At 37.0% G+C, this 12,026-nt stretch overlaps 2 protein-coding genes across 23 annotated transcripts in view; one reads left to right on the plus strand and one right to left on the minus strand.

Annotated features, from left to right (window-relative positions):
• The window catches only part of mub (poly(rC)-binding protein mub), an 835,667-nt gene that overhangs the window by 155,940 nt on the left and 667,701 nt on the right, over window positions 1-12,026 (plus strand). The gene's annotated exons all lie outside the window — the stretch shown is intronic.
• LOC136850476 (octapeptide-repeat protein T2-like) overlaps window positions 1-12,026 on the minus strand; it is a gene marked incomplete at its 5' end in the record, with an annotated part of 109,277 nt that overhangs the window by 29,495 nt on the left and 67,756 nt on the right. Inside the window, one exon of the mRNA XM_067124049.1 lies at window positions 5,940-6,008. Within this exon, the coding sequence (XP_066980150.1) occupies window positions 5,940-6,008 (69 nt within the window). The remainder of the gene's footprint in view (window positions 1-5,939; window positions 6,009-12,026) is intronic.

Consider the following 12,026-nt stretch of genomic DNA (forward strand, 5'->3'; position numbering starts at 1 on the left):
GTTTACCCCCCTCCTCCTAAACGTTTGAGACTGAAGCGTTTCATTGCCCAGCAGAAGGTTGTTTTACCCCTCCCTAAACGTTCGAGACTGAAACGTTTCATTGCCTAGCAGAAGGTTGTTTTAACCCTTCCTAAACGTTTGAGACTGAAACGTTTCATTGCCCAGCAGAAATTGTTTTACCCCTTCCTAAACGTTTGACACTGAAACGTTACATTGCCTAGCAGAAGGGTGTTTTACCCCTTCCTAAGCGTTTGAGACTGAAACGTTTCATTGTCTTGCAGAAGATTGTTTTACCCCTTCCTAAACGATTGAGACTGAAGCGTTTCATTGCCTAGCAGAAGGTTGTTTTACCCCTTCCTAAACGTTTGAGACTGAAACGTTTCATTGCCTAGCAGAAGGTTGTTTTACCCCTTCCTAAACGCTTGAGACTGAAACGTTTCATTGCCCAGCAGAAATTTTTATACCCCTTCCTAAACGTTTGAGACTGAAACGTTTCATTGCCTAGCAGAAGGTTGTTTTACCCCTCCCTAAACGTTTGAGACTGAAACGTTTCATTGCCTAGCAGAAGGTTGTTTTACCCCTTCCTAAACGTTTGAGACTGTTCATTGCCCAGCAGAAATTGTTTTCCCCCTTTCCTAAACGTTTGACACTGAAACGTTACATTGCCTAGCAGAAGGGTGTTTTATCCCTTCCTAAGCGTTTGAGACTGAAACGTTTCATTGCCTTGCAGAAGATTGTTTTACCCCTTCCTAAACGTTTGAGACTGAAGCGTTTCATTGCCTGGCAGAAGGTTGTTTTACCCCTTCTTAAACGTTTGAGACTGAAGCGTTTCATTGCCTCGGAGAAGATTGTTTATCTCCCCCTTCCTAAAAGTTCGAGACGGAAACGTTTCACTGCCTAGGAGAGGGTTGTTTACCCCTCTCCCCCTCCCAAACGTTTGAGACTGAAGCGTTTCGTAAGGGTTGTCCGAATGAACGTCGCCTGTGACTTGCATTATGCAGTATTGCAAGATCAGGTTGAGTCATTTTCGCTCGTAGACGAGACACTCCACATAAATTTTCATAACGATAACTGGCGTGTCACTTGAGAGCAAACAGTCTCTCTCTCTCTCTCTCTCTCTCTCTCTCTCTCTCTCTCTCTCTCTCTCTCTCTCTCTCTCTCTCTCCCCCCTTTCAGTACATCAAAGGTAATTGCATATTATTTGGGGAAGAGGGATGAAAGACTGACTTCGTCTCTCTCTCTCTCTCTCTCTCTCTCTCTCTCTCTCTCTCTCTCTCTCTCTCTCTCTCTCTCTCTCTCTCACACATCACAATTACCCTTTCTGAAACGTATGTAATAACCATTTGTAAAGCAATAAAGAATTCGGCTTTTGTCTTTGACTTCTTTACGTCTCTGACTCTCTACTCTCTCTCTCTCTCTCTCTCTCTCTCTCTCTCTCTCTCTCTCTCTCTCTCTCTGTTAAGTGATATAGAGGTATTCCTTTGTTTCTGTGAGCCTTGTTGTGTCGCGTATCATACACTTTATTACTCATATATTATGGTTTTATGGCGTGCCTGTTTGTTATGGCACATTTCCTCTTTCCGTCCTTAGTTTAGGAAGTAATTATGAATACGATTTATTCGTTCATATATATTTATTCATTGGTGGTGAAGCAGTTATTGTTATTTTTTATTGCATCTTCATTGGCTTGCTTGTCTTTCAGTCTGTCAGTCTGTCTGTCTTTATAAAAGATGTTTCAAAATGTTGTTTGTTAATTTCAGTGAAATATCTTGGAAAGGTATTATATATATATATATATATATATATATATATATATATATATATATATATATATATATATATATATATATATATATATATATATATATTGTGATTTTGTGCTTAGTAATTAGAGAACAGATTTTCCTGTTTCTCATTCGTTTGTGCGTAAGTTCGTGGTCACACGAAATGGACCTAATCACAGTTCGTTATCCCATGGTTTTTATGTCAGTATTTCTGTTAATAAATTGCCATTAATCTCTTGGCTGACGGTCGCGTCCAGTCGATGATAAAGTTGCTGGCGCAATATTTTTTGCAATTCATGAACTAATTCTGCAATTAGTTTATGTGCGGATTATGTGGCATTTGTTGTACTTGTTATTAGTAACATACTTCATAATATTACCAAATTAAATAAGTTATGATAAGGATAACTATTATCTAAACGACCTTTTAACTGAAGTATTCTTCGTCGATTTTAATTTCCTATGCAGATAAAAAAAAAATTGAGGTTAGATTAGTGACTATGGTAATCATATTAATAATTTTAAGGCGGGCCTTTCTTTGTGAATTCCGACAACCCCCCCCCCCCCCGAGTTCCTCCACACCCCATGACATAGGTCAAGGTCACAAGGGTTACCAAACTTGCAAGAGCTTGCCGAATTCTAATTTCTGTTTTCTCATGATGTCAACACATCAGTAGCCTTCTCCCTAATTCCTGTGTTTTAATTATGAGCAATTAAGTAAAGTAAATTAGATTAAATGAAGTCATCGGCAAGGATTATGCAATTTTGATGTTACATTGTTGTTAATTATGAAATATTTTTACCTGTCTAGAACAGGAATAATTTTTAACTATTGTCATGTGGTCATTGTGCTAGTTACTCCCTACTATTACCCTCCTCCTACTACTACTACTACTACTACTACTACTACTACTACTACTACTACTACTACTACTACTACCGGTACCATGGTTCCATCGAGTAGCACCGCTCATGGTATGCGTACTCGATCAGTCAATCAGTCCGTTCGCGAACTCGCGTTTCTTCTGAACCCCAAAATTTCGGCAGTAGGGCGCAGGTGTGTGTGTTCTCTCTCTCTCTCTCTCTCTCTCTCTCTCTCTCTCTCTCTCTCTCTCTCTCTCTCTCTCAGCGCTAAATCCAAGGGTATAATAAATTACGCGTATAAAGAATTGCTTATGGCCCTCCCTCTTTAAAGATACATTAAATTGTATTCAGCAGCCGTCTATAAATACTGGCCCTGAATTTATGGGGCGTGCTTTTGTGTACTCGTAAATTTTATTTGGTGTGATGTATGTGTGTGTGTTTGCGTGTGCGTGTGTTCTTCCTTTCTTCTCCGGTGTGCCTCTCTCTCTCTCTCTCTCTCTCTCTCTCTCTCTCTCTCTCTCTCTCGGGAAAATTCCCACGGAAGAATCCTGTGATGAGATATGTACGATGGATGTAATTGATTGCCTATCCTCTCTCTCTCTCTCTCTCTCTCTCTCTCTCTCTCTCTCTCTCTCTCTCTCTCTCTCTCTCTCATTTCATGAAGGTTGTTCTTTCTCTCTTTCTCTTTCATTCCAGATGCCATAATCAGAGTTCGAAGACTTCTCTAATAACGTCTCTCTCTCTCTCTCTCTCTCTCTCTCTCTCTCTCTCTCTCTCTCTCTCTCTCTCAGAAAACTTAGTTTCCGGTAATATTTGGAATGTTGGGGTGAAAAAATGGCCTCTGTTCTTTTATAAAATAATGCAATTTCTGTCTCATATTTTGAGCTTTACGCTGATTTATGTCTTACGCATCCATCCCAGGACCCCCTCCTCCTCCTCCTCCTCCTCCTCCTCCTCCTCCTCCTCCTCCTCCTCCTCCTCCTCCTCCTCCTCCTCCTCCTCCTCACCATGTTACACGTAAGAGCCCTTCCTCCCTAAACCAGGCACCCTTCCAGTTTTAGGGAAGGAACTGAGATGGTAAATATGAAATATAGAGACAGAGGGAATCGTAATTTTAGGCTGCTTATTCATGCATATATATATATTTCATGTATTTGTGTTTATGGTTTAGTTTAATTATAATCTGATACTACCTACCCGCATTAGGTTTCCATCGAGCATTACCGTCATTGGTGTGCTTATATTTTATTTATATATATAACGTAAATCAGAATAACTTGGCCTGAAGAATGTGAAGTGGATATGGGAAGTGGATATGGCATAATTTAAAGCTGCTATCTGTAACGTTTTTCAATGTTATTTTTTGTACCCATTCAGTAAAATAAGAAAGTTATCATGTCGTATAATTCAGGTTATGCCTTGTGCTCATTTTTCAAAGGAATTATCTTGAATCATTTTTAAGACCCCGAGGATTTGTGTGTGTGGGTGTTTTTTTTTTTTTTCATCTTGAGGAAAAATGCATCTTCTCGTCATGATATCTCTTGAAATAGTCACTGAAACTTTAGTAATATGACCTTTGTTATAGAGTGTAAACTGCTTGAGGTCAAAGGTTTACGTGCTTGGAATGCGTATCTCTTTTGATAAGTTAGTTTTATATGAAGAACATTCCTTTGCCTCCTAACAGGCAAGTTTGTATCTTTACCTTTATATGGTGGCTACAGTTTAGTCTTTCAGTGCTGAAGACACTCTCCACAGGTCACAGAACTTGAGCCCTCTATTTTGCATATACTGGGAATATGTTTTACTATTGTGAAAAATATATTTATTTCCTTCAAATAAGTACCACATTTTTTCGAAGCTCGAATTTCAAGTCATTGGTCCCTGGGCTCTTGTTCCATATGAATAGGGTTCATGTTTTGAATAATAATAATAATAATAATAATAATAATAATAATAATAAACTTTGAAAACATGTTTTACTTTCTTGGAATCTTAATAATGCGGTTTTATAATTTAAACTTTGAAAACACGCTTTCCTTTCATGGAATCTTTATAATGCCGCATTATATTCCCCAATGCTGTAAACAACGAGAACCATATTCCGGAAGCCTGTTTCCCAGTATTTGGTCAATTGTCACAGCCGCGCCTTTAAGCTGTCAGGCCTACTTTACGGCCGGGGACGGGGAGGTGGGCTCCACGAAAGCTCATAGGTGTAAACACACCCAGGGCAAAGCCACTGCTCAAAGGAATTTATATATATATACCTGAGCTCTCGATGCCCTTTCTGCATTTTTACTTATTCATTATTTCTTAATTAATTTTGCAGCGCAATTATGGAAGAGTACACAGACACGCTTGCAAACGCGCGCGCGTGCCCCGATTTCAGCCACCGCGAAGAGCAAATAATGTGATTAAGATTCATAATAGATGAGGCAGACTTCAGTCTCTCTCTCTCTCTCTCTCGCGCGCGCTGATATTGCAAAGCGTTGCATCTGAAAGGGGGGAGGAGGAGGAGGAGGAGGAGGTGGAGGAGGAGAATAAGGAGGAGGAAGAGGAGGAGGAGAAGGAGGAGAAGGAGAAGAAGGAGAAGAAGGAGGAGGAGAAGGAGAAGAAGGAGGAGTAGGAGTAGGAGAAGGAGGAGGAGGAGGAGGAGGTGGCGGTGGAGATGGGGGAGGTGGAGGTGGGGGGAGGAGGAGGAAGGAGGAGGAGGTGGAGGAGCAGGGGGGAGGAGGATAGGACTAAGTATTTGACTGAATGGTTGAACTAGCTGATGGGAAAGGGAGAACGTTGAATCAAGCCGAGGGCCTTCCCCAACATAGTTCTGGCATTCGTAATTGCCCCGGGAAGGGAATAGAGAGAGAGAGAGAGAGAGAGAGAGAGAGAGAGAGAGAGAGAGAGAGAGAGAGAGAGGATGTCATTTGCAGGCGAATGGTTAAGGAGTATGTAGGACCTTATCCTAGTAATTGGGGAAGTTGTGTTGCAGCTCGCTTAAGTGTAAGGTAATGTGTTAGGGGGGAGGGGGAACTGTCAGGGGAGGGGAGGGGGGAGGAGTTTACTAATCACATTTCTCAGCGAAGGCCATGGGATTAGCTATCTCTCTCTCTCTCTCTCTCTCTCTCTCTCTCTCTCTCTCTCTCTCTCTCTCTCTCTCTAAGGATAGAAAGTTAGAAAGAAAGCTGACACCTCTCTCTCTCTCTCTCTCTCTCTCTCTCTCTCTCTCTCTCTCTCTCTCTGTGTGTGTGTGTGTGTGTGTGTAAGGATAGAGGGGTAGAAAGAAAACTATGACACGACTCTCTCTCTCTCTCTCTCTCTCTCTCTCTCTCTCTCTCTCTCTCTCTCTCTCTCTCTCTCTCTCTCTCTCTCTAAGGATAGAAAGTTAGAAAGAAAACTATGGCACGACTCTGTGTGTGTGTGTTTGTGTGTGTGTGTGTGTGTGTGTGTGTGTGTAAGGATAGAGGGGTAGAAAGAAAACTATGACACGACTCTCTCTCTCTCTCTCTCTCTCTCTCTCTCTCTCTCTGTAAGGATAGAAAGTTAGAAAGAAAACTATGGCACGACTCTCTCTGTCTGTCTCTCTCTCTCTCTCTTAAATTTATATAGTCTTGAAAGGAGAAGAGAACGCTACATGGTAATTCAAGCATGGAAACAGATAGAAGGAATTACCGAAAACATCATGGAACTAAAATTATCAAAAAGAGCAAGCAGAGGTAGATTAATAGTGCCAAAAACTATACCAGGAAAATTAAGGAAAGCACATAGGACATTAATCCACCACGCACCAGCATCGATAATGCAGCGTCTATTCAATGCGCTACCAGCTCATCTGAGGAACATAACAGGAGTGAGCGTAGATGTGTTTAAGAATAAGCTCGACAAATATTTAAGATGCATCCCAGACCATCCAAGACTGGAAGATGCAAAATATACCGGAAGATGCGTTAGCAACTCTCTGGTAGACATCAAAGGCGCCTCACACTGAGGGACCTGGGGCAACCCGAACGAATTGTAAGGTCTGTAAGGTCTCTCTCTCTCTCTCTCTCTCTCTCTCTCTCTCTCTCTCTGTAAGGATAGAAAGTTAGAAAGAAAACTATGACACCTCTCTCTCTCTCTCTCTCTCTCTCTCTCTCTCTCTCTCTCTCTCTCTCTGAGGATAGAAAGTTAGAAAGAAAGCTGACAGCTCTCTCTCTCTCTCTCTCTCTCTCTCTCTCTCTCTCTCTCTCTCTCTCTCTCTGTGTGTGTAAGGAGAGAGAGGTAGAAAGAAAACTATGACACGACTCTCTCTCTCTCTCTCTCTCTCTCTCTCTCTCTCTCTCTCTCTCTCTCTCTCTCTGTAAGGATAGAAAGTTAGAAAGAAAACTATGGCACGACTCTCTCTCTCTCTCTCTCTCTCTCTCTCTCTCTCTCTCTCTCTCTCTCTCTCTCTCTCTCTCTCAAGAAGGGGAATGGTATTTTCCACGTATCATTTATTCTCATGCGGACACTCCAGTATATATTTATGTATTCATGCCAATACACGGATTATTTATTATTTAGATAGCCGTTGGCCGTCTTTTTTTGAGCTTAAATAATGAAAAGATATCATTAATATTGGAAAGAGGTCATTAATACTGAAAAGAGGTCATTGATATTGAGAAAAGGTCATCAGCAATGAAAAGAGGTCATTCGATATCTCTTCACTTTCCCAAAAGGTTGCCGAACTTCTTTTTATGGCAAAGAATAGCTGACGTCATGTATTAAGGAGTGACCGATCTAACTTGTGTCTATATTTAAGTGTATGTGTTTTGGTAAAAGTTTTTACCCTTGTAGGCTTTTATGTATTTTCTGTTTACAGTTATAGCACTAGTTTCTCCTTTATTTGTATATTTCATTTATTTACTTATTTATTTATTCATATGCTGACTTATGGTTCCAGGTATAGCATCGTTTACCTGTTTTTGTGTATGTTTTATTTATATGTTTGTTTATGTATGTTTTATTTATTTGTATATATATATATATATATATATATATATATATATATATATATATATATATATATATATATATATATATAAAAGTATTTATTTATTGATTCATTTAAATCATTGCCGTCGTAGTAATTTCCTACATCCGTGTACGGTGTAGAGAATCCATCCGTGTACAAGTGCAGAGACTCCAACCGTGTAAAAACCGTATAAAATACCTCGCATTTTTCTTCTTCTTCTTCTTCTTCTCTGCGTCCTCAAGACTTTCGACAAGAGTTATTTTTTTTCTTTTTCTGGGAATGTGGAGTTAGATCTAGGGACAGGTTTTTTTTACACACACACACACACACACACGAATATTGAGAGGGGAAAGGTTGGGTGTGTGTTAGGTGGCGAAATAAGAGCCACCAGAGGATTAGTGAAGCTTTAGCGAGAGAGAGAGAGAGAGAGAGAGAGAGAGAGAGAGAGAGAGAGAGAGAGAGAGAGAGAGAGAGAGGGAGAGAGAGTTTTTAAGGTGTGAGAATTTAGAGGAGTTGCGGAAAGAAGGGAGACCGCGAGGAGGAAAAGAAGTAGAGAGAGAGAGAGAGAGAGAGAGAGAGAGAGAGAGAGAGAGAGAGAGAGAGAGAGAGAGTTTCGATAAGCATTTTGCGAATCTGTGGACGAGGTCGTATCTTTAGGTTATGGGGACGTCGGCTGTCTTTGGAGAAAGAACTCTACCCTCCTCCTCCTCCTCCTCCTTTTCGTCCACCCAAGGAATGGGAGTCCTTTCGGAGTTGAGGAAATATCTGATCTCAAGCTGCTGTACTTGACTCAGACTTTTTTTTTTTTTGCATTTGTTGAAAGAAGGATTTTTTTTTATTTTCGTTTCCATAATGAACCTGCTTTTGTAATGATATTTGATATTTTTGACATATATTTTTGTACTGTATTAGAAGCTTGGTATCTTTAATTCGTCATGTTTTACTGTTGAATAATTATATATATATATATATATTATATATATATATATATATATATATATATATATATATATATATATATATATATATATATATATATATATATATAAAATATATACACATATAATATATTATGTATATATACATATACATATATATATATATATATATATATATATATATATATATATATATATATATATATATATATATATATATATATATATATATATATATATATATATATATATATATATATATATTTTAACTTTAACACATACACAATTGTTCTGTGCATTAGTAGAATTACTAAAAGGACCTCGTTCAAACTGGATGGTAACTAATGGAGTATTTATTCAGAAAAAGTTACAAGCTTTCTTGGACAAACAGTCCACGTTGTCAAGTATCCATTAGATACCATCCAGTTTGAATGAGGTCCTTTTAGTATATATATATATATATATATATATATATATATATATATATATATATATATATATACATGATATATATAGAGAGAGAGAGAGAAAAGAGAGAGAGAGAAGAGAAAAATGTGAATGTGTGAGAGAATGTGTGTGTATACGTAGCGCGTATGAAATGAAGCAGTAATGTTGCTAGATGAAATTCGTGTGATAGGGAATGTCCTTTACGCAGGTGGGTAAATTAACTTGTCACATTTCAGCTACCTGACATTAGAATTGCGATACAGTGAGAGTAACTCTCTCTCTCTCTCTCTCTCTCTCTCTCTCTCTCTCTCTCTCTCTCTCTCTCTCTCTCTCTCTCAAATGCCAGATGTCAAAAATTCTGTTTATTTTTTGTAACTGGAAAGCTAATTTCTCTTTAAGCATCTTTTTCCTTGTCTTTTCTTATTAGCCATTGTGGATGTGACTCGTTCTTACTCAGTGAATTTTTTTATTGTATCTAAATTTGCATTATCTGTGGGCATATTTCATAGTGGGTTGTTTTATTTATACATTGTCCGTTCTATTTCATACAATTTCTATATACCTTTCGTATGTATGTTTTATATATATGTATATATACTGTATATATAAAACCTATGAATCGTGGACTCAATATATAAATACACACACATAAATAAATATATATATATATATATATATATATATATATATATATATATATATATATATATATATATATATATATATATATATATATATATAACATATATGAATGGTGTGCACATTACATGAAGATTTCAATTCCTTGTGACCTGTAATATTCTGTTCTGCATTCACTATGTATAATGTTACTCAAACACTTAATTTTATTCATGTTCTTTTCATGAATCCCACCCAATATTGCTTTCTCTCTCTCTCTCTCTCTCTCTCTCTCTCTCTCTCTCTCTCTCTCTCTCTCTCTCTAACTCCTGGCTCCTGGCATGGTGCAATTTGGGGAACTGATACTGTAATTAAGCACTTAAGGGAACCTGATTTTTTCCCCTAATTTAGTCGGGTAATTGGCCGTGGGTTCGAGGACCATGTTTTAATACGGCATTGGCCCAGGATTTAGATTATTCCTCTTCTGGATTATTTTCTTATTATTTTTTTTTTTATTTTGTTGTATTTTTTTTCCCTGGGGGTTCTTGCTCGCTTTGCGTGAGTGGCTGTGTTAATTTTATGGTTGGTGGGCGATCGGCAAGATTCTAATATAAGAAGATTGTCGTGTACGTATATGTATATATATTTTGATAAATCAGTATATATATATATATATATATATATATATATATATATATATATATATATATATATATATATATATATATATATATATATTTATTGTAATTATTATTATATTTTATTATTATTATTATTATTAGTATTATTATTTATTTATTTATTTGTCTATTTATTGGGCTCACTTTCTCCTTTGGTTAAATGCTAATGTGGCATCTGTAACGTTAAGGCCATATTTGGCCAATTTCCTTCATTATCATACAACCACTTTGACAGCGATCCACCACTGTTTGGAGCTTCTCTTCACTATTACCATTTAAATTTGCTCGTCAACTTCTCCTGCCGTTATCGAATGATTTCGTCATTTTGACCTTGGATTAATTATGTTTCACATAATTTAAGATTTGCATCAAATGTGTATTTCCCTGTGGCATTTATTATACATACAAAATACTACTTCGTGTTATCATACCCCCGAGAAAAGCTTAGGGCACAATCTTCAGCTTAAAGTATTTATCTTAATTATTGGAATTTTTTTTTTTAATTTTCCTGAACGTAAAGAATCCCACATAGTAGATCAATTAAGCCAGACTCCCCTTCAATTCACACTTCAATTCACAACCAGATTCCCGCGAGTCTCGAGTCTCGAATCTCGAAAGTCTTCCGGCGTGTGAGACTGGCTTCATATTGACCCCTCAGCAGATGGGCCTTGTCTAACGATCAACGCCCCCCCCCTCTCCGTATTGTTTGTTAGGCTTAGGTCATCCTTGTTTGGAGGAAACAAAAAAAAAAAAAGAGGGGTGGGGAAGGAAGGGGGTAAGGGGGTTGGATGTCTTATTGGAAAATGCACCGGAGTATGAAGAGTTAAGAAAAAGGGGATGAAAAGGAAGTCTGTCTTGAGATTAACAGAGGAAAAGGGTTTTGTAAAAGGTCCGGGTCAGAAGGCGGTGTGGTCGAAAAATGATAAGCCCCCCCTTCCTCCCCCGTGTGTGTGTGTGTGTGTGTGTGTGTGATTCCATTTATCTATATATATATATATATATATATATATATATATATATATATATATATATATATATATATATATATATATATATATATATATATATATATATATATATATATATATATATATATATATATATATATATATATATTAAGAGGTTTCCATCAGGAAGCAGAGATGATTGGTCTGCAGGTGAAGTGAATCAGTGAGACGAGTGGTTTTGTACATTCTCTCTCTCTCTCTCTCTCTCTCTCTCTCTCTCTCTCTCTCTCTCTCTCTATATATATATATATATATATATATATATATATATATATATATATATATATATATATATATATATATATATATATATATATATATATATATATATATACATATATATACACACATGTATATATGTACACTGTATAATTATAATTATTATTATTATTATTATTATAATAATGATTAATAATAATAATAATAATAATAATAATAATAATAATAATAATAATAATAATAATAATAATAATAATAATAATTTTCCTCCTTTTTCCTCATCATTCTAGACGACCCAGTTAAAATCTACATCTGACACACTTTAACTTTTCTCTGTGTAACTTTCTCCTTTTTGAAATGTTTTCCAACCTCCTGTTACTCACTCCTAGCTACTAAGAGAGACCTTTAACACCCATCTCATATTTATGTATCCTCTTAAAATTCTCCAACAAACATCAAGTGCGAACGTCTGACAAATTGCAATT

This window comes from Macrobrachium rosenbergii, chromosome 22 (assembly GCF_040412425.1).
Source record: "Macrobrachium rosenbergii isolate ZJJX-2024 chromosome 22, ASM4041242v1, whole genome shotgun sequence".
NCBI classification, from domain to species: Eukaryota; Metazoa; Arthropoda; class Malacostraca; order Decapoda; family Palaemonidae; genus Macrobrachium; species Macrobrachium rosenbergii.